Below are 26,990 nucleotides of genomic sequence, written 5' to 3' on the forward strand. Positions count from 1 at the left end.
GGAAGGGAAGCCATAATTTGAAAAAAATATGCTATAACAGTGGATGATACAAACTTTTATTACAGAACAAAGTATTATACAACACTCTCAAGAATGACCTATAACAGTCATGTGCTAGAGGAAATCAATCAATGGTTAGTATAATGTAGTTAACTCTTTCCTACTGTACAGCCTCGTAGAAACTAACACTATACAAATAAATCTGTAAACACAGCCTATGAATTTGGTACCTCCAGTTAAGCCTTGTCTAACTAATCTAGGCCACAAGGAGCTTCCAGTCCCTACTCAAGTATATCAACTACTTACACTATTTGCATGTGAATCATGGAGGAAAAAGGAATGTCAACACTCCATAATCCTTTGTTCTTGTTTATGTACAGTATCATCGTCTACTAAGAGCTTTCAATTTATGCAAGAACTCTAGTGTCTCTTTATAAGAAGGATCGCTGCGGCTCAAAGGCTTGCAGGAATTAATATGATCAGTTGACTCCAAAACCTGCACCAAAATGTGGCACAGAAGATAAAGATCAGTCATAGATTAATCAAAACATCATATTGTCTACATAACTCCAGCTAAACAATCTTGCCATCCATTTTCACAGTTAAAGACGAGTAAGACGGCGTTAGACATTGGGATCAAGCCCTTTCAGGTTTTGTTTGCTGCCTAAAATGAAAGCCTTTTCGAAAAACTTCAATTCCATTCACCCAATTATATTTTAGTAACTTGAGAAATAACATAAAGTGACAACCACTTCAAAAGTTGGTCAGATTATCTCCTATTAACAAGAACAAGAACAACATACCCAGTGAAATCCCACAAGTGGGGTCTGGGGAGGGTAGGATGTACGCAGACCCTCGATTCAAAAGTCACAGTTCCAAGTACGAGAGAAAAACAATCTATATTGCATAATGCAAAAAAATAAAATAAAATAAAAATAAAATGCAATGCAAAATTTACAAGACATGAACAATAACTATAGCTATAATTATAGCGAAGTACTGCGATAATCAAAGGCAATAGGAACACAACTATAAAGGCACGCCTAGACCTATGACCAGCCTAAACCGACACACGGCAAAATACAATTCTATCCCTACTAGCCTTCTATCCTAATCCGCGACCTCCACTCTTTTCTATCTAAGGTCATGTCCTCGGTGATATGGAATAGCGTCATATCTTGTCTAATCACCTCACTCTAATACTTTTTCGATCTACCCCTATCCCTCCGCATAGCCCCCAAATCCAACCGCTCGCACCTCCTAACTGGGGCATCGACACCCCTCCTCTGCACATGCCCAAACCATCTCAATCTCACTTCTCTCATCTTGTCGACCACAGATGCCACTCCCACCTTCTCCCGAATAACCTCATTCCTGATCTTATCACTCCTAGTGTGTCCACACATCCATCTCAGCATCTTTATCTCCGCAACATGCATCTTCTGAACATGAGAGTTCTCTACGGGCCAGCACTCCACTCCATATAACAACGCTGGTCTAACCACTATTTTGTAGAACTTACCTTTAAGTTTAGATGGTACTTTCTTATCACACAGGACTCCAGAGGCTAGCCTCCATTTCAACCATGCTGCCCCAATGCGGTGCGTGACATCATCTTCGATGTCCCCACTACTCTGGATGATGGATCCAAGATATTTAAAGCTTTCTGTCTTGGGAATAGGTTGGGTGGCAAGCCTCACTTCCCTGCCCTCTTCATCCATTGCAACACTAAATTTGCACTCCAAATATTCTCCTATTAAAGATGATAATTAACTCCATGTTCCCTTTCAACATATTTCTTTTTACTAATATGATCTGCCTTATAAAAGAAAGTTTTATATAGACGAAAACACGCACTAATAGGGTCTGCACTGTTCAACCACACAGTGCAAGCAATCAAAATGATAATTGCAGACTATTGTAACAAATTTAGGTGTCTGGTAGTCGTAATCAATTTGAGCAACTTACGACTAGTTCTCCAAATCCGGGATATGCCGACTCTAACGGTACAATTTCCAATCGAAAAGCCCAGCCTCCATAGCCTTCAACAATTGGAGTTACCTTTGTCTACAAAAGGATCATCAGTCAACTTTTAGAATGGCAACAACAGAAGTGAATTTTTTCTAAGGGGGAACTCAAGGTCAGGAAAAATATTAGTACCTCACAGAAACTGAGGACCTCAAGCTTCTCTTTCTTATGAAGCTGTCCCAGGAAATCATTTAGCTCAACCAATCTTGGAGACCCACTTCTCAGCTCCCCAATCTAGCAATGCCAAGAAGAAATATTTATCAAATTTCACACCCACGTGCACCCGCAACAAGAATCTCAAATCTCATGTGCATATTTTTAAATAAGAAACTGAAGTACTCTTGAAAAGATACACAAACTCAGAAGAGAAATAAGATAACAAGGTAAATGGAGGGAGCAGGTAAATTTTACTAACAGTGGGTGCAGGGCGGAAAACAAGACCCATTCTCCAGGGCATGTCTGCAAGTTTGCTGCCAAAATGAGGACAGCTGTAGAATACCTGACCCAATTATTTGTTTAAAAAAATCAATGAATAAGCAAAATTTAACAAGTATATAAAATTGGCAGAATGTCTTGTAATTCATCTCTGTTAGTAAGCAGCACATACGACTCCAATTGTATTCTTGACAAAGTCATCCTTCTTTTCTGCTTTTGCTTGATACAACATCTGCTTGACAACTAGGCCGCCCATGCTGCCAATTGCAACAAAAAGTGTGTTTATGTCAATACACATATATAGTTATGGAATATCAGCTTGACTAGATGATTAAGATCAATTTAAGAAAATGATGCAAAAGGGTTTAGGTGCCATTACTAAGTGTGAAAAATGACTGATTTAGTTCGAATTTGCACTATGAGGAAGATAAAATAGTTATGGTACCATAATTAAGATAAGAGTTAACAATGTGTACTATGAGCCAGACCGAACATGAGTAGGGCCAGAAAAAACATTTTTTGCAATCGTAGGTGTAGGATATGAAAGTTTCTTGAAAAGAGCAGCAGAGGTGCTATGTAACATGAACTAAAACTTCCCCCAATGGGAGGTGATAAATTTTAAAGCAGCCAAAAACAGAAGGTATAATGAAGAGAGTTCCAATTAAGAGCATACAAATAATCACAAGCAATCTAACAGCTTAGAGTGCACAGTTTGATTAGGACCAACCTATGTGAAATAAATACAACTGGTCGATTGCCAATGCCTGCAGCAACAAGCTTCTCCAACAGCATGGCACTTACTTCCTGTGGGTTTAAAACAATGAAATGCATAATACATCTGATGTCACTGAATTGCTGGCACAACAGATTAAAGAACAATTGAACAACAAAACATGCAAGGGGTTCTGCACCAACAAAACTCTTCAAAATTAAGAAACCCATTCTAACAATAAAACTTTTAAGATATTTTCCCAAACTGTCCTAGTATTCACCGTACACTGGAAAGTTTGTAGTATTATCATTTCCTACCTTCTTTTTTACATTTTCAGACACCAGATTCCCTTTATTATGTTATTACAGCACTGTTGGTTACGGGTGTCACAATGATGTTTAAAAATATGTAGCTGGCAAGGAACCAAAAATGGACAACTGATTTAATTTAAGGTTGAATGCAACAAAACTTTATACTGCAGCCCAAATTTTATGCTGCAGTGCAGAACTATAGATATTGCCAACTTTTGGTTACTTGTTGCCAAGTTCAGCGCTTATTTAAGCGACAACACAAACCTTGCATCAAAGATTTGTGCTGCAACACAAAAGTGCAACACAGATAGTTCCACCCATCCAAGCTGGAGCTTTTATTTTAAAGATGTTTTGGTTTTTCTCTGACACTCCCTCATTACAATTAATACTTGCAATCATCCCAGTAATTAGGATCTGAGTTAGTTTTAGCTAATTTTAATGCTTCTAAGTGTTAGAATAGATCTCAAGTTTAAGTTTAGTTTTGAGAGCCTTGGCCTAATTTTAATGCTCCTAAGTATTGAAATTGATCTCATGTTCTTCATGAACATCAACTTGAATCTATAGTGCATGAGTTCTTGTATGAGTTCATCTCTTCTCCATCATGTTTCATTTCTTTCTCTAAATTGATTTTATAAGTCCTCCTTTCTGTTGACCTTGATTGGAATATCAATTAGTGGATTCTTGCATATTTGGGAATTGACTACTTATATTCTTTATCTAGTTTCATTTTAATTATACTTCCGCCTATTTGTTTCCTTCCGCTATTGCGACGTGGTCACTCATTCCTTTGCCCCCTTTTTTGGATAAGGGTGACCTTTTTTGTAAGGGTGATATCCAGGCCAAATTGCGTACACCTCGACTAAATAACAGTGTACCTGCTAATCTGCTACCTTCCACCAATGCAGGTACCAAGTTACTTTCACCACCAAAATTTAGACAAATGGAAAAAGTACCTAGCATTTTCCCCTCTAGTGTGATTTGAATTCCGGTCTCCCATGGTCCATTACAGCTAAATCAAACGCTTACACCCCCAGATGCAACACCCCTTTGTATTTTTTTTCCTAAGTTTTTTGGCACAGAATGGTGCAAAGAAGTTGAAATAATCTCATTTTCCTTTCTCCGGTGGATGAAGTATACGTGGCAATAGATCTATATTTCTTCAACGCTTTGGGATAGATAAACTAGCCTCTAACAATTGATGAAGCATTCCAATGTTTTGCACGATGCAATGACTACAACCTCAACACACAAGATAACTTGAGAAAATTTAAGAAGTATACAAACCTGAAGAGGTAGGCTTGCTCCGGACCACTGAGTTAGATTGCTCTGCATACAACTCCATGTTTTAAGTTAGAAAATCAAGGCAAACCTTTTCTTTTGATAAACTTTAAAAGGACAGACAGAGTATGCACCAACCTTGTACTTGACACTAAATAGACGGGCATGAGGAAAATCAGATGGAAGCCATTCACCAGGCCAAAATGTTCCTTCCCTTCCAGCCTCTTCATCAATTTTCTCAACCAGGCCAGATTTGGTGGATGACTTGTCATCCGACAACCGCCAAGTTTTGAAGGGTCCCCCACGCAAACCGTGAATAAAGACAACATCAACTAAAGGTGATTCAAATTGTGAGATATTCTTTGATTCGTTTGCAGATGTTGATGTTATATCAATATTCATATTTTCATTTGTTGTACACTCACTCCCAGCAGAATCATTGGCACCTAGAGATGACCCATCCACTGATTTTAGCATTATCTTATCCATACATTTCCAGTGCGGTAATTCAGGATTTATCAGGTGTATCATATCAGCGTAACGAGGGCAAGTATGTTCTTTGTTAGAAAGATTTCCATGAAGAAAATCACCATTTACAGAATCTTCACCAGCTTCGTCATCACAGAATATGTTCAAAAGTGTTGCCCTAGCATAACTTCGAATTTTAGGGTCATTGCAACCAGGAATCCTTCCGTTAGCACATTCTTCAAGCCATTCGCACCACTCTTTATCTCCAACTAGTCCTTTCTTGACTTTTGGAAGAACTGAAAGTACAGTTAGCAACCGTGCTGCATGCTTCCGAATATGACCGGTAGGTGGAACACGTAGACTGGATGCATCATTCTGATTTGCAGTACTAGAAGCTTCACCAGGAACAGTCGACACACGATCCTGTCCCTCCGATGCTCGCGACGCATCATATGCTTCTATAGCAGCCAGTTGTTCATAATCATCTTCCAGTAAAAAGCGCCTAAGCAAACAGAGGCCTCCAAAATCAGCTATTTTGTTCTGACAAGGAGTATCTTCAGCACATATTTCTGTCAGAGCTTTAATCCCTTTCAGTGTGGCCGCTGCAGAATCTGCAGCATTGATCTTAGGCAGTTTGTCTTTCTTAAGATTTTTTAGTGGCCCAGCAAAAGGTTCAAGGGAGAGAATATCTGTCAAGGGATGTGTATCATCAGCATTGGCAACTCTTCCTAGTTGCATTCCTACTAGATTGACCACTGCTCCTGCCAACTGATTAGCAGTTTGTGTGGCCAAAACTACATTTGCTTGATCAACTTGGGTCTGCAAAATTAAGTATCTTCATTAACAACAGAGAAACCAAGGAGACACGAAATGTTTCTCCTTACAAGTAAAAAAGACTACTTTCACACCGTCCCAAAACAAAAACAAATTAGATTAGTGTGACAAACCTTCACTTTATCACTATTTGGTTGGTTATTTCCTTTGCTTAATGCTGTTTTCTTTGATTCCAGAACATCACTTAGCATAATAGTTAACCATCCCTGAGAAATTGGTATGGAGGATGGTCCATAATCTTCAAGAATGCGTGTTAGAATATTTATTGCTGAAGATCGTATTGCATCAGAGGACAGCTGTCCAAAGACCCAAGGGAGCAGAACACCAGACCAATGCTGGCTTTCTTCCAGGGACATATGCCATTCCCTAGCACAGAGCAACTCCAAAGCCTTAGCCAATGCTTCTTGCACCGAAGAATGCTTTGTGGTCTGTTTAGCAGCCTCTCTCATCAAATGAAGACCCTTTTCCACAGCTACCTCCTGTGCCGAAGGGCTTCGCTCAAGAGAAATCAAAAATGCAGACAATGCTATCTGAGCTAGGGGAATGTCCTGAGTTTTACTTGCATGTGAAACAGTAGACAAAAGACTAGAAGTCCAATCAGAAACAGTAGTACTTAGCGGCAGATTGTGGTCTTCTAGAAGCAATTTAACCATCAGACTTCCATGCCATTTCACAGATCTCTCAGGTGCTACCAAAGCAGCCATGACCACATGCCCCTCTTGATCCAATTCTTGAATATGATACCTATTTACTTCCGAAGCCATTGCCCAATTTGCTAATGCCCACGCAGCAAAAGGAACAGCGACTTGTTCAGAATGCAAATCATCCCAAAGGCCAGGAACAACAGCAGAAGACAAATTTGATCGGGCTGACGAACTATCATTTATTTTGTTAAACAAGAGATTACTAGGCGTATATTTGACTGTCTGGCTAGTGTTAGGAGGCCCCATCTCTACAAGCCCATTATTTCTTGAAAGTCCTACAGCAGTCGTGCCTTCAAGAATTTTCATCCCAATACCCTTCATCCCTTCTCCACCATCATCGTCCTCCCCATGTGGCTCATCCCAGTGCATACCACCTTCCTCAATTACTTCAATAGCTGCAGCAATATCTCTCATCTCAGCATCTTTGGGTAGTGTAGGCTTGAATGAAAGCTTGTCTGCACTTTCACAGTGGGAAGTGACAATATCCATAATTGCTGCAACCAGCATGCTCCTACCTTTCAAAGAATCAGAAAGATCGAATGAACTACGTCTTGTATGCTGCTTCCAAGAAAAAATTAAACATCTCCATGTCAAACTCCAAAATTATAAAATGAGATAACAACAGTTCAATAAATTTCAAATGCCTCGTCACAAAGAACTTAATATATGCCGTGTCATTAACAATTTTGGAGTATCTACAAGGGCTTGCTTGAGGTGCCATTAAGTCCTGAAGTTAGGCACTAAAATAGATAACATATTCCATTGAATTTAACTTTCTTTAGTTACTTCCATATGATTAGTATAGATTTTCTTTTTTTCTTCATTTGTATCATTTTCATTCAATTCCACACTTCCATCGAGCTTTGCATTTAAATACTGATTAAAACAACTACTATCGGCTTTATGAATCATCAATGTCCATTCTGCTCTATTTGGATTCATTTCATTTCATTCATAAAGAAACAAATTTTGAAAAAGATCATGAAAAAGGCCTCACCTTTTTGGATTGCCGAGGCTGAGCAGAGAAGATAAACCTAAGAAGATATGGCACAGCATGAGGCCTTCCTAAAACATCCTCACACACATTAGGATCAGCAATCAAATAGGCCAAACCCCTAGCAGCCTCAGCCTGGGTCCAACAATTCTCCCCTGACATCGCCACCGTCTCCAGAAGCCAATCTACCACAGCCCCACCGCCAGCAGCAACAAGCGCCGCCCTCCGACTCTCGCTTGCGGCAGCAATGTCGGCTAGCAAAGCCGCAACCCTAAGCTCAAACCCGACCCGAACCTCATGATTCGCCGAAGACATAACTGACCTCAACGACTTCCATAATACAGAAGCTGCTGCCCCTGTCTTCTTCATCCTATGCACAATTCTCATCAACGACTCATTCGATTTCCCCACCACATTCTCAATTTCATCATATATTCTAATACCTTCGCCCCTTCCCTCCCCTTTCTCTTCTTCATCATCTCGTGTCAAAATTACAGCACAAGAAGAAACAATAGCGGTTAAAAGGGTCGCCGATAGAGCAAATACAGAGTAACGTGATAGAGAAGTTGGGTGGTGGGGTTGCCGAATTGGGGGGTATATAAGGGAAGGGACAAGATGGGGTTTCTTGATATTGTTAAGGATATCGACGGAATCCTCGGGATTACGAGAAGAAGAAGAAGAGAGGGAACGACGGCGAGGTGAGCGCATACAACACCGGCGGCTTGTTCTGCAAAGAAGTCGAAGCATAATTCGGGTGACTTACTCCAACAAAACCAAAAATTAATGTGTTAATTGCTCGTATTGTTCGTATAGAAGAAGAATTAAGAAGATATAATATTATGGATTATGGATAAAGGGTTAGTAAGCAAAAGCGAAAATGGTGGAAAGAAAGCGGTGGATTATGAATTTGGACTTGCGGGAAGGATGAATAGACGATAAAAGAAGGGAATTTAAGAGGTAATATGCGGAATCTTGAACTAGTTGGATGAGAGGTACATTTATGTTAATTTGTCATAGAGCCCGTTTGGAAAATCAACTTAAAGCCCCTTTTTAGCTTTTGGACGTGTTTGTCTAATGCTGACTTTAAGCCATAAAGTTCTTAAAGTCAGTCAAAAATGAAAAGTTAGGATTCCTAACTTTTTTTTTTCAAAGTGCTTAAAGTCATTTTTTTTTACCATGAAAATTACTTTTATATCCCTTGTATTTTAACTAAATTCTCAAACTACTTTTTTTTATTCTTTTAACCCTAAAATTCAAATCATAAGCACTTTTATCCAAACACTCAACTGCTTATTTATAAAAATAACTTTCAGCACTTCAAAATTCTAAAAGCACTTCATACATAAAAGTTATTTTTTTTAAACCAATCCAAACGGGCTCATAGTCTTAATCACATGACTTCAAATGGACACTTAAAATAGTGAACGTGTAAAAAACCCTTCATTTGCTACTCACATGAAAAAAATAAGTTATTTACTTATTAATTTTTATATAATTTATAAGATATTTGATATGTAGATAGAAAATAAGTTATTTATAAATAAAATTAATATGATATTTGATTGATAATTCTGACACATGCATAATAAATACATGTATAAGTTATAAGAAAATTTATATATATTTTATGCAAGAAATAAGGTGTAATAACTAATACATGTATAACTATTTCCTACATAAAATAATATATAAATTCACTCATAACTACTCCATACATTTGCATAATTCTAATCAGCTACCAAATAATCCCTAAATTATTAAGCATACTCTTGTTTATTTTGTTTGACTTTTGTTTTTCCGTTTTTGATGCCCGCTAAAGAATCCTACTGCTTTGAATTTATACAGATAAGTTACTTTTAAGGATAAAATTCTGGGATTCTATACCCAAAATTCATACTTAAGATCTAGTTAAGAATAAACAAAGTATTTATTATTTCACTATAATTTTTGATAGTTTTCTATCTTTTGTATGATACTGTTAATTACGGTATATTAAAAAAAAACTAAAAGAAAACAATTAATACCTTACATAAGCTACACAACTTAAAATTTGCGAGGAGGATTAAGTTCATTTTCTTGAGGTGCCACATATATTATTCAGATTTTACTATCAAATATTTTAGCTACACATAATAATTTATATTTTTCCGATCATTACTAATTTATAGCGATCGAATTTGACTTTTAAACGAGTGAATTTCTCCTCGTCAAAAAACTTTTTTTTTTCTTGCAGTGTTAATAACATGTAGACAATAATAAAGAATAATAGGCTAAGCCAATATAGTTTGGTGCAAAATGGTTTAGAATATAATTTCATCATGCTCATTGAATGGTTATTCATTTTCCATTAGAGCTCTTAATTTGCATCCTGCGATCTAGCGTATACATTATTCTTGTAATTTTCACTATATTCTTCTTATGCATTATAGTTTGCCCCTTAGTTTATTATCTTTTTCTCTTCTTCTCTATTTTTGGCAAAACAATGAAATAGTTTATTCTTCGAGGCCAAAAATTTGGACTTTTTTTTTCTTCTTCTTGAATTAGTAAGGTAAGAAGTAAATAATGAAAACTCAAAAAGAGTGATGGATGTACAATAATTTTGACCCATATAATTTTAGCGGGTCAGATCAAGTGGAGTGGGTCAATAAAATGATCAAAATGGGCATGATTTTAATTTATTTTATTTTATAAATTTGGCTTAAAATTAAAAAATTATACAGGCAAAATTAAACTTAAAAAATCACCTAATTGGTTTAGTGACTTTGTGAGTGAAATATCAACAGCTAAGTGATTTTTGAGTAATAAAAAAAAAACTTTTCAAGTAAAATATGTTTAGTGACAAAAGAAAATAATGCAAACTCCACTTAATCTAATCTTTAATGATGAAAATAACTTGAGCTCCTCATTTTACTCCCTCGATGATTCGAACCTACAACCTTAAATTAGTGATGGAAGGTACTACTTGTTTTACGGTGGACATGGCTGCTTAGTCGTGAAGATACACGCACAAAAACCTGTATGTACTTTATTATCCACGCATGTTGTATTAATTAATTTCGGTCCAAATTCAATCAAACAATTAGCTTCACAAAATGGAGCATTCAGATCACAAGGACCAGGAAATAGTTTTTGACATGTTTGAGCATTTGTTGAGAGAACCTGAGTCATTACTAACATGGCTACAAATAAAGTAATACAAAAAAGTGTTAATTATAATTCAAATATTATAAAAAATCAAAATGCAAAAAATACGATTTGTTTACCACAAGTATCATAACAAATAAAACCAAAAAATTAAAAAGAAATGCTTAAAAGGGAAAAAATATATACATATGAAAAGTATAAACAACAATTATAATTGCATACATACCACAAATGTAAGCAATGAGGAAATGGAATATCGAAAAGTTGCATTAAAATTTTCCATTGATAAAGAATTTAGTGAATGAAACAGTAACTTCAGTTATCTTTTATACTACAACTAAAATTTTTAAGAGATTGGAGTTATAGTAATAATTTATAGGTACTTCTTAGTGAAATCTAGAACAAATTACTTTCTTAGATTTACTTGCCAAATCAATATAAAAAACACGGATAGCTATAAACTAATTTCCCAAATAAAGCTTCAGTTGTTATAAAATAAATTAACTTAGCAAATTAATAAGAAGAAGAGACAATAAAAGAAAGAGAGAGAGTTGAAAGAATTGAGTGAGTACTTCATTTTATAAATTCAGTGCCTTTTTATAGGCAAATTTTTGAAGAAAAAAACGGCGAGGTACAGTGCAAAACGCGTGAGTCTACAGTGAAAATACTTTTACAATACTCCCTCTTGGATGTTCATGTACAAAAGAAAAATATGTACATAATTATTTGTAAAACACAAATTGTTTGCTCCCTCATTATTTTCATGATGAAGACCATAATTTCATCATCTCTATTTGAGTTACTTGCAAGTTGACTTCTTGATTGGAGTCCATCAAAAGATAATGTGCCTGGTTAAGACCTTACTAGAAAAAATCCAGTGGGAAAAGCCTACTGAAGGAAAAAGAGTACACACATCTAATAATACGTCTTGAGTGCTAACTCATTAAAAACCTTACCAAGAAAACCTAGTGGGACAAAACCTTGGTTAAGAAAAAAAGAGTACAACACGTATTTTACTCTCCCTAATGAAAACTTCATTTGATATTTTGGAGACGACGCATTTCAATCTTATACCTTAGCTTCTCAAAAGTTGGTGTTGGTAAAGCAATTGTGAATAAATCTGTAAGATTGCTACTCGAACGAAGTTGTTGTGCATCAATATCACCATTATTCTGGAGATCATGTGTGAAGAATAATTTTAGTGAAATATATTTCGTTCTGTCTCCTTTTATGAAGCTACCTTTCAATTGTGCTATGCGCACGACATTGTCTTCGAATATAACTGTAGGTACTTTAACATCATTTTTCAGGCCACATCTTTTTTTGATGAACTGTATCATCGATCTCAACCACACACATTCTCTATTTGCTTCATAAATTGCTATTATTTCAGTATGATTTGAAGAAGTAGCAACAATAGACTGTTTTGTAGATCGCCAACATATAGCAGTTCATCCATATGTAAATAGATAGCATGTTTGAGATCGAGTTTTATGTGGGTCTGATAAATAACTTGCATCTACATAATCAATAAGGTCTGCATAACCTTTGTTAGTATAAAACAAACCCATATCAATGGTACCTTTTAAGTATCGCAAAATATGTTTGATACCATTTTAATGTCTTCGCGTTGGAGATGAACTATACCTTGCCAGCAAATTAACAGAAAATGTTATATCAGGTCTGGTTGCATTAGCAAGATACATGCACCAACAACACTGAGATATGGTACTTCAGGACTAAGAAGTTCTTCATTTTATTTTAGAGGTTGAAATAGATCTTTGTCCACTTCAAATGATCGAACAATCATTGGAGTACTTAATGGGTGTGCTTTGTCCATGTAAAATCGTTTTAAGATTTTTTCAGTATAGGCAGATTGGTGAAAAAAACTCTGTCTTTCATCTCAAATTCTTTCTTTAGATATTCAATCGCCTTTTGGACCTCTTTAGGGGTTCCAATGAGATTTATATCAACATAATTGGCGAGTATAACAAACTCTGATCCCATTTTTTTTAATAAAAACACATGGACAAATGACATCATTTATATAACCTTCATTTATTAAGTATTCATTAAGGCGATTATACTGATTGTTTCAGACCATATAATGATTTTTGCAATTTGATTGAGTACATCTTCCGAGATTTAGTACATGCTTCAAGCAATTTTAATCATTCTAGGATTTTCATGTAAATTTCATTATCAAGTAAACCATAAAGGTAAGTTGTAACTACATCTATTAGATGTATTTCGAATTTTTTATGTACAGCTAAACTGATAAGATACCGAAAAGTTATTTCATCCATAATAGGTGAATATATTTCTTTATAGTTGACCCCGGGTTTTTAAGAGAATCCTTGTGCAACAAGGCGTGCCTTGTATCTTACAATTTTATTTCTCTCATTTTGTTTTCGCATAAAAATCCATTTATAGCCAATTGGTTTTACACCTTCAGGTATTTGGACTACAGGTCCAAAAGCCTCACGTTTAGCAAGTGAGTCTAATTCTGATTGAATTGTCTTTTGCCATTCTGGCCAATCACATCTACGTTGATATTTTTCGACAGATTTAGGCTCAAGACATTCACTATCTTGCATGAGGTTAAGTGCAATATTATTGCAAAAATATTATCAATCGTAATTTTGGATCGATCTAAATTTATCTCATAATCGGTAAAATTTATTGAAAGTTTTTCATTTACTTGAGTCTCGAGTTCACTGATTTCTTCGGGAATATTAGGATTACTCAAATCTTGACCTTCTTTAGGAGGTTCTTTTTGTAGTATCATCTTTATTATTTCTCACGCTTCTCTTTCTAGGATTTTTATCCTTTGAACCCAATGGTCTACCACGCTTCAGGCGTGTTTGGAATTCAGAAGTTATGATACTGGTAGATGGTCCTTTTGAGACATCAATCCGTATAGACACATTCATTGCAGGAATATGTGACTTAGTTATCCGTTTCAAATCAGTAAATACATCTGGCATTTGATTTGCTATTTTCTGGATGATCTTTTGGACCTCCTGCTTACATGTGCGGGTACGTGGATCAAAATGAGATAGTAATGAAAATTTTCATGCAATTTCTCTTTCGGATTCCTTTTTCTCTCCCCTTAATTACGGAAAAGTTGTTTCATCAAACCGACAATCTACAAATCGAGCAGTGAATAAGTCTCCAGTCAACGGTTCAAGGTATTGAATTATGGAGGGTGAGTCAAACCCAACATATATGCTCAACCTTCATTGATGGCCCATTTTTGTAAGTTGTGGTGGTGCTACAGGCACATATACTGCACAACCAAAAATTTGTAGATGAGCTATATTTGATTCATGTCCAAATACTAATTATGAAGGAGAATATTTATTATAATGTGTCGGTCTGAGACGTGCAAGTGCTGCCGCATGTAAGATAGCATGGCCCCAAACAGAAATTGTCAATTTTGTTTTCATTAGTAGAGGTCTTGCTATCAATTGTAGGCGCTTAATAAATGACTCTGCAAGACTACTTTGAGTATGAACATGAGCAACATGATGTTCAATTTTTATCTTAATTGATAAGAAATAATCATCAAAAGTTTGAGATGTAAATTCTCCAGCATTATCAAGGTAAATGGCCTTAATTGGATAATTTGGGAATTGCGCCCTTAATCTCATTATTTGTGCCAACAGCTTCGCAAACGCCAGGTTGCGAGATGATAAGAGACACACATGAGACCATCTATATGATGCATCTATTAGGACCATAAAATATCTAAATAATCCACTAGATGGATCAATAAGTCCATATATATCTCCATGTATACGTTCTAAAAAGCCAGGAGATTTGATGCCAACCTTCAGGATCGATGGTCTGGCAATTAATTTGCCTTGATAACAAGCAGCACAAGAAAATTCATCATTCATAAGAATCTTCTGGTTCTTTAACGGATGACCAGTTGAATTTTCAAGGATTCATCTCATCATTATTGATTCAGGATGACCTATTCGATTATGTCATAACACAAATGTATTTAGATCGGTAAATTTCTGATTTACGATCAAATGTGCTTTAATTGCATTAATTTTTGCACAATATACACCAGACGACAAAGTTGATAATTTTTTCAAAATGTATTTCTGGCCTGAAACACTCTTGGTTATATCAAGATATTCAATATTCATTTCATTTAGTGTCTTGAAGGGGAGCCTTGGAGTAACTGGTAAAGTTGCTGCCATGTGACCAGGAGGTCACGGGTTCAAGCCTTGGAAACAGCCTCTGGCAGAAATGCAAGGCAAGGCTGCGTACAATAGACCCTTGTGGTCAGGCCCTTCCCCGGATCCCGCGCATAGCGGGAGCTTTAGTGCACCGGGCTGCCCTTTAGTGTCTCAACATAATATTCAATTCTGCGGATATCTTTAAAACTTAACAAGTTTCTTGGGGATTTAGAAGAGAATAGTGCATCTTCTATGATAATTTTTGTCCCCTTTGGCAGAATTATAGTAGCTTTTCGGGAGCCTTCAATCATTTTTGAATTACCAGAAATTGTAGTAACATTGCTTTTCTTCTGAGCAAGTTGGAAAAATATTTCTCGTGTTTAAAAATAGCATGAGTTGTTCCACTATCAATTATACAAATATCCTCGTGATTGATCATTGATTCGAACAAAATTTGAGGCATATCCATATTTTTCTTCAAAAAGGAAATAAAGTAAATATTATAATTAATACATGGTTTATTACATAAATTTTATTTATTTACATGGACTAAGAAAATACAAACATAATATTTAGTACAGATAAAATAAAAAAATGATTTAAATATTATTAGTCTTATCAATATTCATATTTTCTTGTGGAAAATTAAAAAAATCAGCTACATCCAGATGCATAGACTCAATATTATCCTCAGAGATAAAATTTATCTTTGGATTATTTTCTGCTCTTTTTAAGGACGCCTAATATAGCTGAATCAAGCATTGATGACCGGCAAGTCCGCGATCAGTGCCCCATACCTCCACATCTATGACATACACTCTCTGAATTTTTCTTCGCTAAATCTTCTAGCCTTTTACTCTGCCTTTTATATTGCTGATAATTTCTATCATGATTATAATTTGCCTGATTCACTTCAGAGAGTGGTAAAGAATCAACGAGTCAACTATCATAATTTTTCATTAATAGTTCATTTTGACGTTCAGTAATAAGAAGGTGAGACAGTAATTCAGAATATTTTTTAAAATTCTTTTCGCGATATTGCTGCAGGAGCATATTCGCGGGTGAAAATGTGGAGTATGTTTTTTTGAGTTTATCTTGCTCAGTTATTTCGTTTCCGCATAAATTTAACTGAACTGTAATTTTAAACAAGACAAAATTATATTCAGTTATAATTTTAAAATCCATTAATCGCAAGTTTAGCCAATCATGACGTGCTTGTGGAAGCATGACCAACTTTAGGTGGTCATATCTTTCTTTTAATTTTTTTTACAATTTAAGGGGGTCTTTTAATGTGAGATACTGTAATTTTAGCCCCTCGTCAAGATGGTGGTGGAGAAATATCATGGTTTTGGCATGGTCTTGACTAGATGTCGTGTTGTCATCTTTGATGGTGTCTACCAGACCATCAATTCTAGATTATTTCGGCATCTAGTGCCCATGAGAAGTAGCCTTTTCCAGAAATATCCAAAGCCGCAAATTCAAGTTTTGAGATTCTAGACATTTTTAAGAAAATAAAATTCTGAAAATTCTTACCCTTTTTGTTACATTCTAAAAATAGCTAAAGTCTCGTGCTGATAACGTGTTATAAATTAACTAAATTTATAATTTTATAAATGAGGAAGAGTAAGGGAATATCGAGAGAGTAGTAGGAATTTTCTTCTATGTATATCTTCAAAATTGCCGAGCATTGACAATTTATAAGTGAAAAGAGAGCTAAAAACAAGTGAACAAAAATACTAGTGGGCAACTAACATCCATACAAAAATACTAGTGGGCAACTAACATAACACGAAATATTTAATGGAAAAATTACTCGGAAAAACACATTTTAAAAAATAATTATTGATTTTCGCGATACTTTTTATTTATTACCATTTATAGCAATATATAGCAATATTATGATATATCTACTATGTATTACAAGTGAATTATGCATGCAATATAAATGTATTATAAGCGTTTTAAAATATATTATACTTGTTTGGTAAGAAATTGGCACAATGTATTATAAGTGTATTAAAGTATGTGGTAAATATATTATCCATGAATAAAACTTGTATTATACGAGTTTTATAAATTATTCTCGCTAATATGTATTAAAATTGTATTATAAGTATTCAGTGAAAAAAATATTATTGCTATAAATGGTAAATATTTTCTTAATGTAATACATTTATGTAAATTTCCCATATTTTATTACATATATTATTACCCTGTAAAGGTAGATCGAGAGATTGTTTCTGAAAGACAATACGTTAAAATTTAATTATCTAAATAAATTCATTACTAGGTTTAAATGATTATCGGTATATTAAGCATTTTATTATGGTATTTTCGAAGATTAAATAATTATTTTTTAAACTATGGGGTAAAACCCAAAGAATTCTGCAAAACCCATCTAAATTTATTTCCCCTTTTTCGTCAAGTCTTCTATTCTTTTATATAAAAACCGCTTCCCCTTAGCAACCCTGTATTAAACTCGACTCACACCTATGGCTTCCTCAAGCAAAGAGCCGATCTCCAATCCCCCCATTCCCGAAGACGAAGACGACGAGGAAGACGATTACGAAGAAATCGAGGAAGATGATGAAGAAGAAGAAGAAGAAGAGCGAGAGCGAAGGCCAGTAACTGAAGAATCTCGAGTGCGTTCCGATAGGGCTAAAATGGAGAATTTATTCCGGCGGCTGTCGTCAGAGAGAGTGCCTATAAGAGTCCATGATGTGATTATCCAAGGGAATACTAAGACTAAGGAATCACTTATCGAGGCTGAGATGGAAGCCCTAAAAAGTGCAACAACTCTTCAGGAGTTGCTAAAGGCTGCAAGTATTGCTAATGCGAGACTGCAACAGCTTGATATTTTCGATTCCGTTAAAATCACTTTGGATTCTGGTCCATCGGAACTTCCTGGGACTAGTAATGTGGTTGTTGAGATTGTCGAGAGTGAAAATCCACTTACCGGAAGTGTTGGAGTTTTCTCCAAGCCTGAGGTATTCTATCAGTTACTCTTGCCTTTATGAGTTTGATGCGTTATGTTTGATTATATATTTAAATTAACTCAGACTCCGTCCAGTTGATTGATGTGTGAATGAGGAACTCTTGAAACTGAGAACATTTAATTGGCTGCACTACTATGAATAATTCAGGAAAAGATTCTGCATTTGAGGTTACAAGTTTTTAGCAGTATTTCCAATTCAATGTTTGCAAATTCGAATTGCCAAACCAACAATTTGCAAAGGTTTTGTCGGTCATGGATGTATGAAGATTTGCAAAATTATCCTCATGATTAGTGTCTCAATTCTATCTCTGATCTCCCTATGTTCAATCAGAACTTGTTGCAAAATTGTTTTGTGATAACAAATTTACTAGGTTCAGATCATTACCCCTTTTCTCTATCAGAAAACTGACTTTAATACATTTCTTTCTCCATTTTCTACATGCCTAACTTTTGGTACATGTAGTCCAAGGTGTTTCCTGTCTGCACTAATGACCCCCTCAGCTTCTCTCTTTGCCAGCTTATACTCTTGAAGACTTCCTATTCTGCTGTTAGTGACTTACTTTACTCTTAACTCTTTGCACCTCCTTATTACATTATCATGATTCTTATGGTTGAAATCATAGGCATTTAGAATACCTAGAACTTTATTTACCCCACTTTTTCTAATGCAACTTGTCATTTCATTCCTTAGGATGCCTAAGTTGGCTTCTAAGTCTCATCCTCCTGTATTCAATCTTGTCATGAATTCTTTTTGGTTTCTAAATTTTTGCTTCTCCCACCAAATTTTTGGCTCCTTGTAGCTCTTCTAACTCTTTCGCTTCACATCTACGACCCTCACGTGGCTAGGGCGTGGCCTAGTATGATTTTGTAGTCCATGTGTGTCTAATCCCTTGTTTTGGTAAGGATGTAGTCTAAGACTATGCACACCTTTATTTTCAAATATTATCAATTGTGCTTCTTTCTTCTAAATAAGTGCAAGTTAAATTAAAATCATTAGTTAGAGCATCCTCTGAAATAGCCTTCTACTTTTTCATTTCTAGTAACACAACTATATTTCCATGTGTTTGGTCAAAGCCGTTACTATATTACATAATATATGTCCTCACAGATCTCTCCTGATAATGTTCTGTTGGTCACATTTGCATTTCTGGTACCACAACTATATCTCCTTGTGTTTAGTCAATGCTGTTATTACATTTAGTTATATGTCCTCGCAGATCTCTTCCAGTAGAATTCTGTTGGTCATTTGAATTCCCTGAACGTAGGTATACATATGTTCCCATAGTTAAATCTCATCATCTAATTGTATTTGCAGACCATAGACACTAATGATATTAATTTTCCCATAGTCTTAACGGGATTCTGAAAATAGAAAAAGAATGGAACTTGTCTTGAGTTGGTTGTTGAAGCTTTCATCTCGGGTTTTCTCTTCTTTTGTAGTCTTTTCATCTCCTTTGGCACCCTAAATACCGCGATTCCGAACTATGGCAGAATTGAATAAATATTCCACTACTAACCTAAACTAGGATTATTTCACTTACAAAAAACGGCCTAAACTAGGATCCCCTGTAAATAACTTAGATCACTCCCTGGATTTTGTCAGCTCCTTAGCTCTAAAAGATTTTTGTTCTTACTAAGCTGACAGATCCCCCCTTTTGTATCTTTGCATCTACTGGATGTCTTAATGAAATCTCACTTCATAAAAAAAAGGACCTAAACTAGGATGAATCTAGAGCAGTCTAGCTTATAACTACTTTAAATCTCTTGATTTTCATCGCATCTCCTCAATTCAAGTCAAGATAGTGAGCAACTTTAGTATGTAAATAAAAAATATAAGTCTAGTATGTCAGAAAAGGTTATTGATTGAAGAAACCATCATTTTTTTGATAAGGATGGTTAAAGGAATAACATCTGCAATCTGCATAATACCATTGAAATAGTGTCTCTGAAATACTTTACAAACAGCAACAAGAAAAATGGTGTTGGAATTCTTTCTTTCAGAAATTTGGTGGTAAATGCAGAACAGAAGAATGTGCTTCTTGCCCCATATGAGAAAAAGTCTATTTTCCAATTTCTAGATAGAAGTATCTATTATTCATCTCAAGGGCTTCATTATTATTGCTGGAATATGAGGTTAAAGACTAATCAGAGAAGTTGTTGAAACAAATAGCAGGAATAAAACACTTAGAGGAGTGACTCATTGCACAAATTGTAATTTCGTGAAGCAAAATAAGGAAAGATATTTTAGAGGCAAGCTGTGTGCCTGTGATTGGAAATTAAAATTGAGATAAGGGCCTCAATAGCAAACACTGATATTATGAATGGCAAAGAATAGAAGAAGAGTTTCTCAGGATTTGCCAAAGTCCTAATAGTTAAAGAAGAGAGTCAATAACCAAACTTTGATACAATGGAGAAAGATAAAACAAAAAACTCAATACTAACTTTGATTACATATAGAAAGAAATTTTGAAAAATGTTTTCTGTAACAGTCACGAAAAAATGGTCCTTGTGAATTGAAGAAAAACTTCAATCTTGGCAGCATAAGGCCCCCCCCTGTGTGCACAAGAATTACTAAAGTCTACCTAGATTGTAAAGGTCCTGATTATGTAAAAAAAGAGGAAGAGAGATCTTGACCTGAATTGTGTCTTGTAACTTTCTTCTCCCATGTTTTGCTTCCTCCTTTTTATTGCCTTCTTTCTTATTCAGCACCCTAAATACTGAGATCCTAACATGATAAGATTTTTGAAACTGAAAACATGATAGGATTTTTGAAACTGAAAACATGATAGGATCATGAAGAATATTCTATACTAATAACTTAAACACATAAAATGAATTAAGAGCACTCTAGCTTGTAAAGACAATTAATTTTCTTTACTTCCACTAGAGATAGTCCTATCACCTATATTTTCTTGAGAAAGAAAAGGCCAAGAAAAAATTTGGGTTTTAACAACTAGTCCTATCACCAATACGTTTTACATTTACTACTTTCTTCTTAAGCCTGAATCTACAAAATATAAATCAGGGCAAAATATAAATGTAAATGTAAATTTTTTTAGCTCTGATTTATATTTTGTATTGCTTATCTCTAACCTTACCCCTTATGATGTGCAATATTTTCTCTCCCCCTCTTTAAGATATCTACTAATTTTATTGATTTTCCCATCAACGAAATTATACTTCAACTACTGATCCAAGTTTGTGTATTTGGACTTGTCTTTTTACCTTATTTGTCCGGTAAGATGATAGATCCTTCCCCTATTTAGCGCCAAAATTGGGTGCTGATGTAGTGGAACAAAATACTTTGCTTACACCTGTCCATTGATGTTGTCGAAGGCGAAAAACATCATATATGCCAAGTGTTTGTTAAGACTAATTCCAAAATGCAATTAAGACACACACTTTATTGAAGAAAGGCACACAAAGCAAAATAATTACAGCAAACAGTAAATGCAACCAAAATTTTATTTACTTATTTTGATAAATGACACAGCCAAAATTTATATGAACCAGGGAATTGTAATAAGCGAAATATATGAAACAAAAAACATGTCTATTTAGTTGAAAAACCATTAAAAATTTCAGATTGAAAAGTAAGTGTACAATTTTAATGTTCTTATTCAGAGTAACAACTAGAGTTCCGAGTTTCTATTCAGCTATTCCTAATCACTACATACTCATCTATACCATTTCTTGACAATTGACATATTGCTTGGTAGTTATTTTGGTTGGTTGATGCAACCTATTTAAACAGTGCTAGTGCGAATGGTCGGTTAGGCACATGACCTAGAGCCTTGATCCATATAGTGAAACGCTAACTAAGCAAATGAAGTGCGTAATTGCATATTTTTCTCTCTTGATTTTTTAATTCCCCCCAAAGCCTTTTTTTATGACTATTTGACTGGTCAAGGAGTGTAAGATGATAACTTGACTAGTATATTTTTATAAACAACTTGATTTATATAATTTGTAGTTGTGGTAGCGAAAAGAAAAATGCAAGTAATAGTTGAAGAGTTAATATGATAGACAAAGCATCACATCAAAAGTTCAATATTTAAATGTTTAGTCAGCTATTTTAGGATATCCAAAATGGGAAGTATGTCATGCAAAAAAAAAGGAATAAAAAAGAGCGAGAGTCTCATAAGAATTGGGGTGTATTAAAGATATTTCATTCACCTGGTGTAGTGGTATTACACTGGAAAAAATATTGCTAAAATATCTAGAAGAGTTTGCTATGGAAAATAGTTAAGTCCACAGTTAAATTATGTGGATTACTATCCATTTACAGTTAGAAAGGAGCACAGACTCCAAAGGGGTGAAGTAAACGCAAAGCTTGTACTGAAGTTCACCTTGCACTGGCTACATCAGGAAAAAACACATGAGCATTGGGTAAAAATATTGATATTTGATGTGAATTTTCATCTAAATAGAAGTAAAAGTTACTGCTTTAAGTTGGAAAAAGAAAATACGCCTGGAACACTTAAGCTTGTCTTGAGCTTGTGTTTAAAGATAAATTAGGAAAAGAAGAGAAGATTGGCAATATTGTCATTGGGGCTGTAAAGATGACTAGCTAATTGCAACGACTGTTGAGGATGTGTAGACATAGTTGGGTGTGACAAAACAATAACAACAACAACATACCTAGTGGAATCCCACAAGTAGGGTCTGAGGAGGGTAGGATGTACGTAGACCTTAACACTACCTCATGGAGATAGAGAGACTATTTTTGAAAGACCTCGGCTCAAAAGTCACAGCTCCAAGTACGAGAGAAAAAAATAATATATATAGCATAAAGAAAAAAAATAAAAAAATAAAAAATAAAAAATAAATAAATAAATAAATAAATAAATAAAAAGTAAAAAGTAAAAAGTAAAAATAAAAATAAAAATAAAAATAAAATGCAATGCAAAATTTACAAGGCAAGAACAATAACTATAGCAAAGTACTGCAATAATCAAAGGCAATAGCAACACAACTATAAAGGCACGCTTAGAACTACGACCTCCCTAAACCGACACACAGTAAGACACCATTCTACCCCTACTAGCCTTCTACCCTAATCCGCGACCTCCACTCTTTTCTATCTAAGGTCATGTCCTCGGTGATATGGAGTACCACCATATCTTGTCTAATCACTTCTCTCAATTTTTTTTTCGGTCTACCCCTACCCCTCCGTATAGCCTCCAAATCCAACTGCTCGCACCCCGTAACTGGGGCGTCGACACCACTCCTCTGCACATGCCCAAACCATCTCAGTCTCGCTTATCTCATCTTGTCGACCACGGATGCCACTCCCACCTTCTCCCGAATAACCTCATTCCTGATCTTATCACTGTTAGTGTGTCTACACATCCATCTCAGCATCCTCATCTCTGCAACATGCATTTTCTGAACATGAGACTTCTTTACTGGCCAACACTCCACTCCATATAACAACACTGGTCTAACAACCATTCTGTAAAACTTACCTTTAAGTTTCGGCGGTACCTTCTTATCACACAGGACTCCAGAGACTAGCCTCCATTTCAACCATGCTGTCCCAATGTGGTGTGTGACATCATCATCGATGTCCCCACTACTTTAGACGATGGATCCAAGATATTTAAAGCTTTCTGTCTTGGGGATAGGTTGGGTGGAAAGCCTTACTTCCCTGCCCTCTTCATCCATCGCAACACTAAATTTGCACACCAAGTATTTTGTTTTGGTCTTGCTCAATCTGAACCCTTTGGAATCCAACGTTTGTCTCCAAACCTCCAACCTATCATTAACTCTGTCCCGAGTCTCATCAATCAAAACTATATCGTCCGCAAATAGCATACACCATGTAATCTCCTCCTGAATAGACCGTGCCAGCTCATCCATAACCAAGGCAAAAAGAAAAGGGCTCAGCACCGATCCCTAATGTAGTCCCACCTCAACAGGAAAATGCTCTGAATCACCTCCCACCGTCCTAACCACATGGCTTGTTGTGATTCAGAAAAAGGGGAAAAGATGTTCATTGAACTTAAAAGGATAGATGAAGATGACTAACTGTTCTTTTGATAAATCAATCTTTTCCTATGAAGATTTTGTCAGCTCCTTAGCTCTATAAGTTTTTTGTTCTTACTGAGCTGACAGATCCCTCCCTTTTGTATCTTTGCATCTACTGGATGCCTTAATGAGATCTCACTTCATAAAAAAAAAGGTTTTCCCTTCTACTGTGTAGTGAAACAGGGTGTCCAACCCCACCTTGGAGTCAAATATTATACAGAGAGACAACTGCAAGTTCTTAAGCTGTCATGTCTTTTTCACTTCAGTTTGCATGTGTAAATAATAACTAGCATAGACCATGTTTTGTGACCCTGCTATTGGTGAACAATATATTGGGTTCTGTCACGTGGTGCTGTAAACGTGCTTCAGTTTATAGAAGCAACATGCTTACATTATTTGCTGTTTTCCTTGGATTTTGATTAAAACTTCAATTTGCTTCCGTAGGCTAGAGCTTGGTCACTTGAAGGTTCATTGAAGCTGAAAAACTTGTTTGGTTATGGGGATATATGGGATGGGACTTTTGCCTATGGCTTGGGCCTGACTTCAGAGGTTAGTGCTGGTGTGTCTCTGCCCAGATTCAAAAAATTGATCACCCCTGTGACAGCTCGATTATCTCTTCTTTCCCAAGATTGGCTGAAGTTCTCCTCATATAAAGAACGAGTTTTGGGACTTTCTCTTGGCCTACTGTCATCCAGAAGCCATGATTTGGCATACAATCTCGCTTGGCGAACCTTGGCTGACCCATCACAAATGTCATCGAGAGCAGTGAGGAGACAGCTTGGACATAGCTTAATTTCGGCTCTGAAGTATACATTCAAAATTGATAGGAGAAATTCTCCTTTGAGACCAACCCGAGGATATGCCTTACTTTCGTCTTCTCAAATTGGTGGCCTCCTACCAGATCATCGGGGGTTACGCTTTCTCCGTCAGGTTCTTACAGTTCACCATCTGTTATTTTATGTCTTTCATCCCTTTCTCTCTTTTTCTACCAAAAGTAGATTTTGCTGTCTATGTTGCTGAAATCGCTTTAGGTTGTTTTTTGAACTTCTGTCAGTAGTGTAATATCCAGGTTTATATTGATGTTGAGCATTTAGATTTAACTACAATTTTCCTTCTACCTGTTCTATTTTATTGTTTTAGATGTAATCTATATCTCACTCATTCTGGCTATCTTGCCTGGTATCTATTCATACCATAGTCATATATCGCCGTTATGACAGTCTGATTTTGAACCTATATATGCTTCTGATATATTGAAGGGGAGCCTTGGAGTAACCGGTAAAGTTGCTGCCATGTGACCAGGAGGTCATGGGTTCAAGCCTTGGAAACAGCCTCTGGCAGAAATGCAAGGTAAGGCTGCGTACAATAGACCCTTGTGGTCGGGCCCTTCCCCGGACCCTGCGCATAGCGGGAGCTTTAGTGCACCGGACTGCCCTTATATGCTTCTGATATATCAAAATCACAGTATAACAGAACTTGTGGATTTCTGAACAGGAGTTGGACTTCCGCTATGCTTTACCTCTGGGATTTTATAATGCTGCTTTCAACATTGGAATTTCCGCTGGTGTAACTGTTCCATGGGGATGTGGGTTCTTAAGTCGTCCCACCTATTTACCTGAGAAATTTTTTCTGGGTGGTAATTCTTCTCCAGTTTGTGCACTTGGGGGCCCATCATCTTTGTTGGGCTTCAAGACCAGGGGATTGGGCCCTGCTGAACCTAGAAGGCAAGTTACAGAAAATTCCACTGATGAGAGCTCTGATGCATCTTCTGCAATAGATTTTGTGGGAGGAGACCTTGCAGTTACTGCTTTTGCAGACCTTTCTTTTGATCTACCATTGCGGGTATTGAGAGAAGCTGGGATTCATGGCCATGCTTTTGCTTGTACCGGAAGCCTGAATAAATTAACGGAAAATGCATATAAAGATCTATCTTTACAGAAATTCAAAGAATCATTCCGAGCTTCAGCTGGATTTGGTGTCATTGTACCGACCAAGCTCTTCCGAATGGAGGTAAGTAATCCATGACAAAAATCTGCTTGTGGTTTTTTCTTCTTCGCTATAAAATTTATTCTCAGGTGCAAAAATTTCTTCTTCGCGATATATGCTTCTTAATTGTCTTTTTACCATGTAGTAATAGTTTTTTTCCTGGCATCACATTCACATATACACTCTTTATTTGTTCACTTATGGCTCAATGATTTTCAAAATCTGAAATTGGTGTCAGATGTCCAGACACGTAACTGTAGTTTGATAGGAGTCGAAATACAGGATGATAGTGGACGTAATTTTTTCTTGGAAAGTGCATTCTAGATTCCCGGGCATTTTTAACTATTTGATTCCATCATCAGGTTAATTACTGCTATATACTGAGGCAGCAAGAGCATGACCGAGGGAAGACTGGTGTCCAGTTCAGCTTCTCCTCGTCTTTCTAGAAGCTCAACATTGCAGTGGTTCTGTTCCCAGTGAATTGATTTATGGCATGATTTACGTCTGGTAAAATTAACATAGTTTTATCCCCCGTTTCTCTGTTTTGTCTGAGATGCGAATTTAGCCGACCCCATGAAGTGCACTTCAGTTTCAAATTCTGGACAATTTTTCAATCCACTGTTGCAGGCAAATAATTGGCGGCAAGTATTAGTATACATGAGATACGTTGATTTTCAATCCGCTGCCGTGTTTGTTATTGCTGATTCACTTATTCTAGGAATTCAGCTTTCAAATTGATGTTTTTGATGTGCTATACCCTTGTATCAAGAGACTCACTCAATACGGAGGACCATTACAATTTCCTTAACGGGCAAGCTTACGATTTATTTGTAGGACTCCTTATAGAGCTTTGCTCCTTCTGCATGTTCTTCCAAAGT

The 26,990-nt window shown here is 36.0% G+C and overlaps 2 protein-coding genes across 3 annotated transcripts; one reads left to right on the forward strand and one right to left on the reverse strand.

Moving 5' to 3' along the window:
• Nucleotides 1–40: 40 nt before the first annotated feature.
• LOC129902574 (uncharacterized) lies at nt 41–8,770 on the reverse strand. Of its 2 annotated transcripts, none has more exons than XM_055977896.1 (10): nt 7,768–8,770; nt 6,180–7,328; nt 4,903–6,051; nt 4,771–4,812; nt 3,191–3,267; nt 2,636–2,720; nt 2,444–2,527; nt 2,161–2,262; nt 1,969–2,067; nt 41–496 (listed from the first exon to the last, which is right to left on the reverse strand). In XM_055977896.1, the coding sequence occupies exons 1-10, from the start codon at nt 8,509–8,511 to the stop codon at nt 383–385; spliced, it is 3,645 nt and encodes a 1,214-aa protein (XP_055833871.1). In that variant the 5' UTR covers nt 8,512–8,770; the 3' UTR covers nt 41–382. The 2 variants fall into 2 exon arrangements, with proteins under 2 accessions (XP_055833871.1, XP_055833870.1); XM_055977895.1 differs by having other exon boundaries at nt 6,180–7,331.
• An 8,739-nt stretch (nt 8,771–17,509) lies between these two features.
• LOC129902255 (uncharacterized) lies at nt 17,510–26,939 on the forward strand. Its single transcript, XM_055977403.1, has 4 exons — nt 17,510–18,088; nt 24,571–25,056; nt 25,621–26,136; nt 26,475–26,939. The coding sequence occupies exons 1-4, from the start codon at nt 17,594–17,596 to the stop codon at nt 26,556–26,558; spliced, it is 1,581 nt and encodes a 526-aa protein (XP_055833378.1). The 5' UTR covers nt 17,510–17,593; the 3' UTR covers nt 26,559–26,939.
• Nucleotides 26,940–26,990: the final 51 nt, after the last annotated feature.

Source organism: Solanum dulcamara, chromosome 9, assembly GCF_947179165.1.
Source record: "Solanum dulcamara chromosome 9, daSolDulc1.2, whole genome shotgun sequence".
Classification (NCBI taxonomy): domain Eukaryota; kingdom Viridiplantae; phylum Streptophyta; class Magnoliopsida; order Solanales; family Solanaceae; genus Solanum; species Solanum dulcamara.

What these genes read in the sequence shown, in the direction of transcription:
- LOC129902574 (XM_055977895.1), bottom strand. Translation starts at nt 8,511, where the DNA reads ATGCTTCGACTTCTTTGCAGAACAAGCCGCCGGTGTTGTATGCGCTCA. An exon ending in GAGCAAGCCTACCTCTTCAG is followed by an intron (nt 3,268 to 4,770) that starts GTTTGTATACTT and finishes TTAAACCCACAG; the next exon opens with GAAGTAAGTGCCATGCTGTT. An exon ending in TTTTCCGCCCTGCACCCACT is followed by an intron (nt 2,263 to 2,443) that starts GTTAGTAAAATT and finishes TGGCATTGCTAG; the next exon opens with ATTGGGGAGCTGAGAAGTGG.
- LOC129902255 (XM_055977403.1), top strand. Translation starts at nt 17,594, where the DNA reads ATGGCTTCCTCAAGCAAAGAGCCGATCTCCAATCCCCCCATTCCCGAA. An exon ending in GGTTACGCTTTCTCCGTCAG is followed by an intron (nt 25,057 to 25,620) that starts GTTCTTACAGTT and finishes ATTTCTGAACAG; the next exon opens with GAGTTGGACTTCCGCTATGC. An exon ending in CCAAGCTCTTCCGAATGGAG is followed by an intron (nt 26,137 to 26,474) that starts GTAAGTAATCCA and finishes TTCCATCATCAG; the next exon opens with GTTAATTACTGCTATATACT.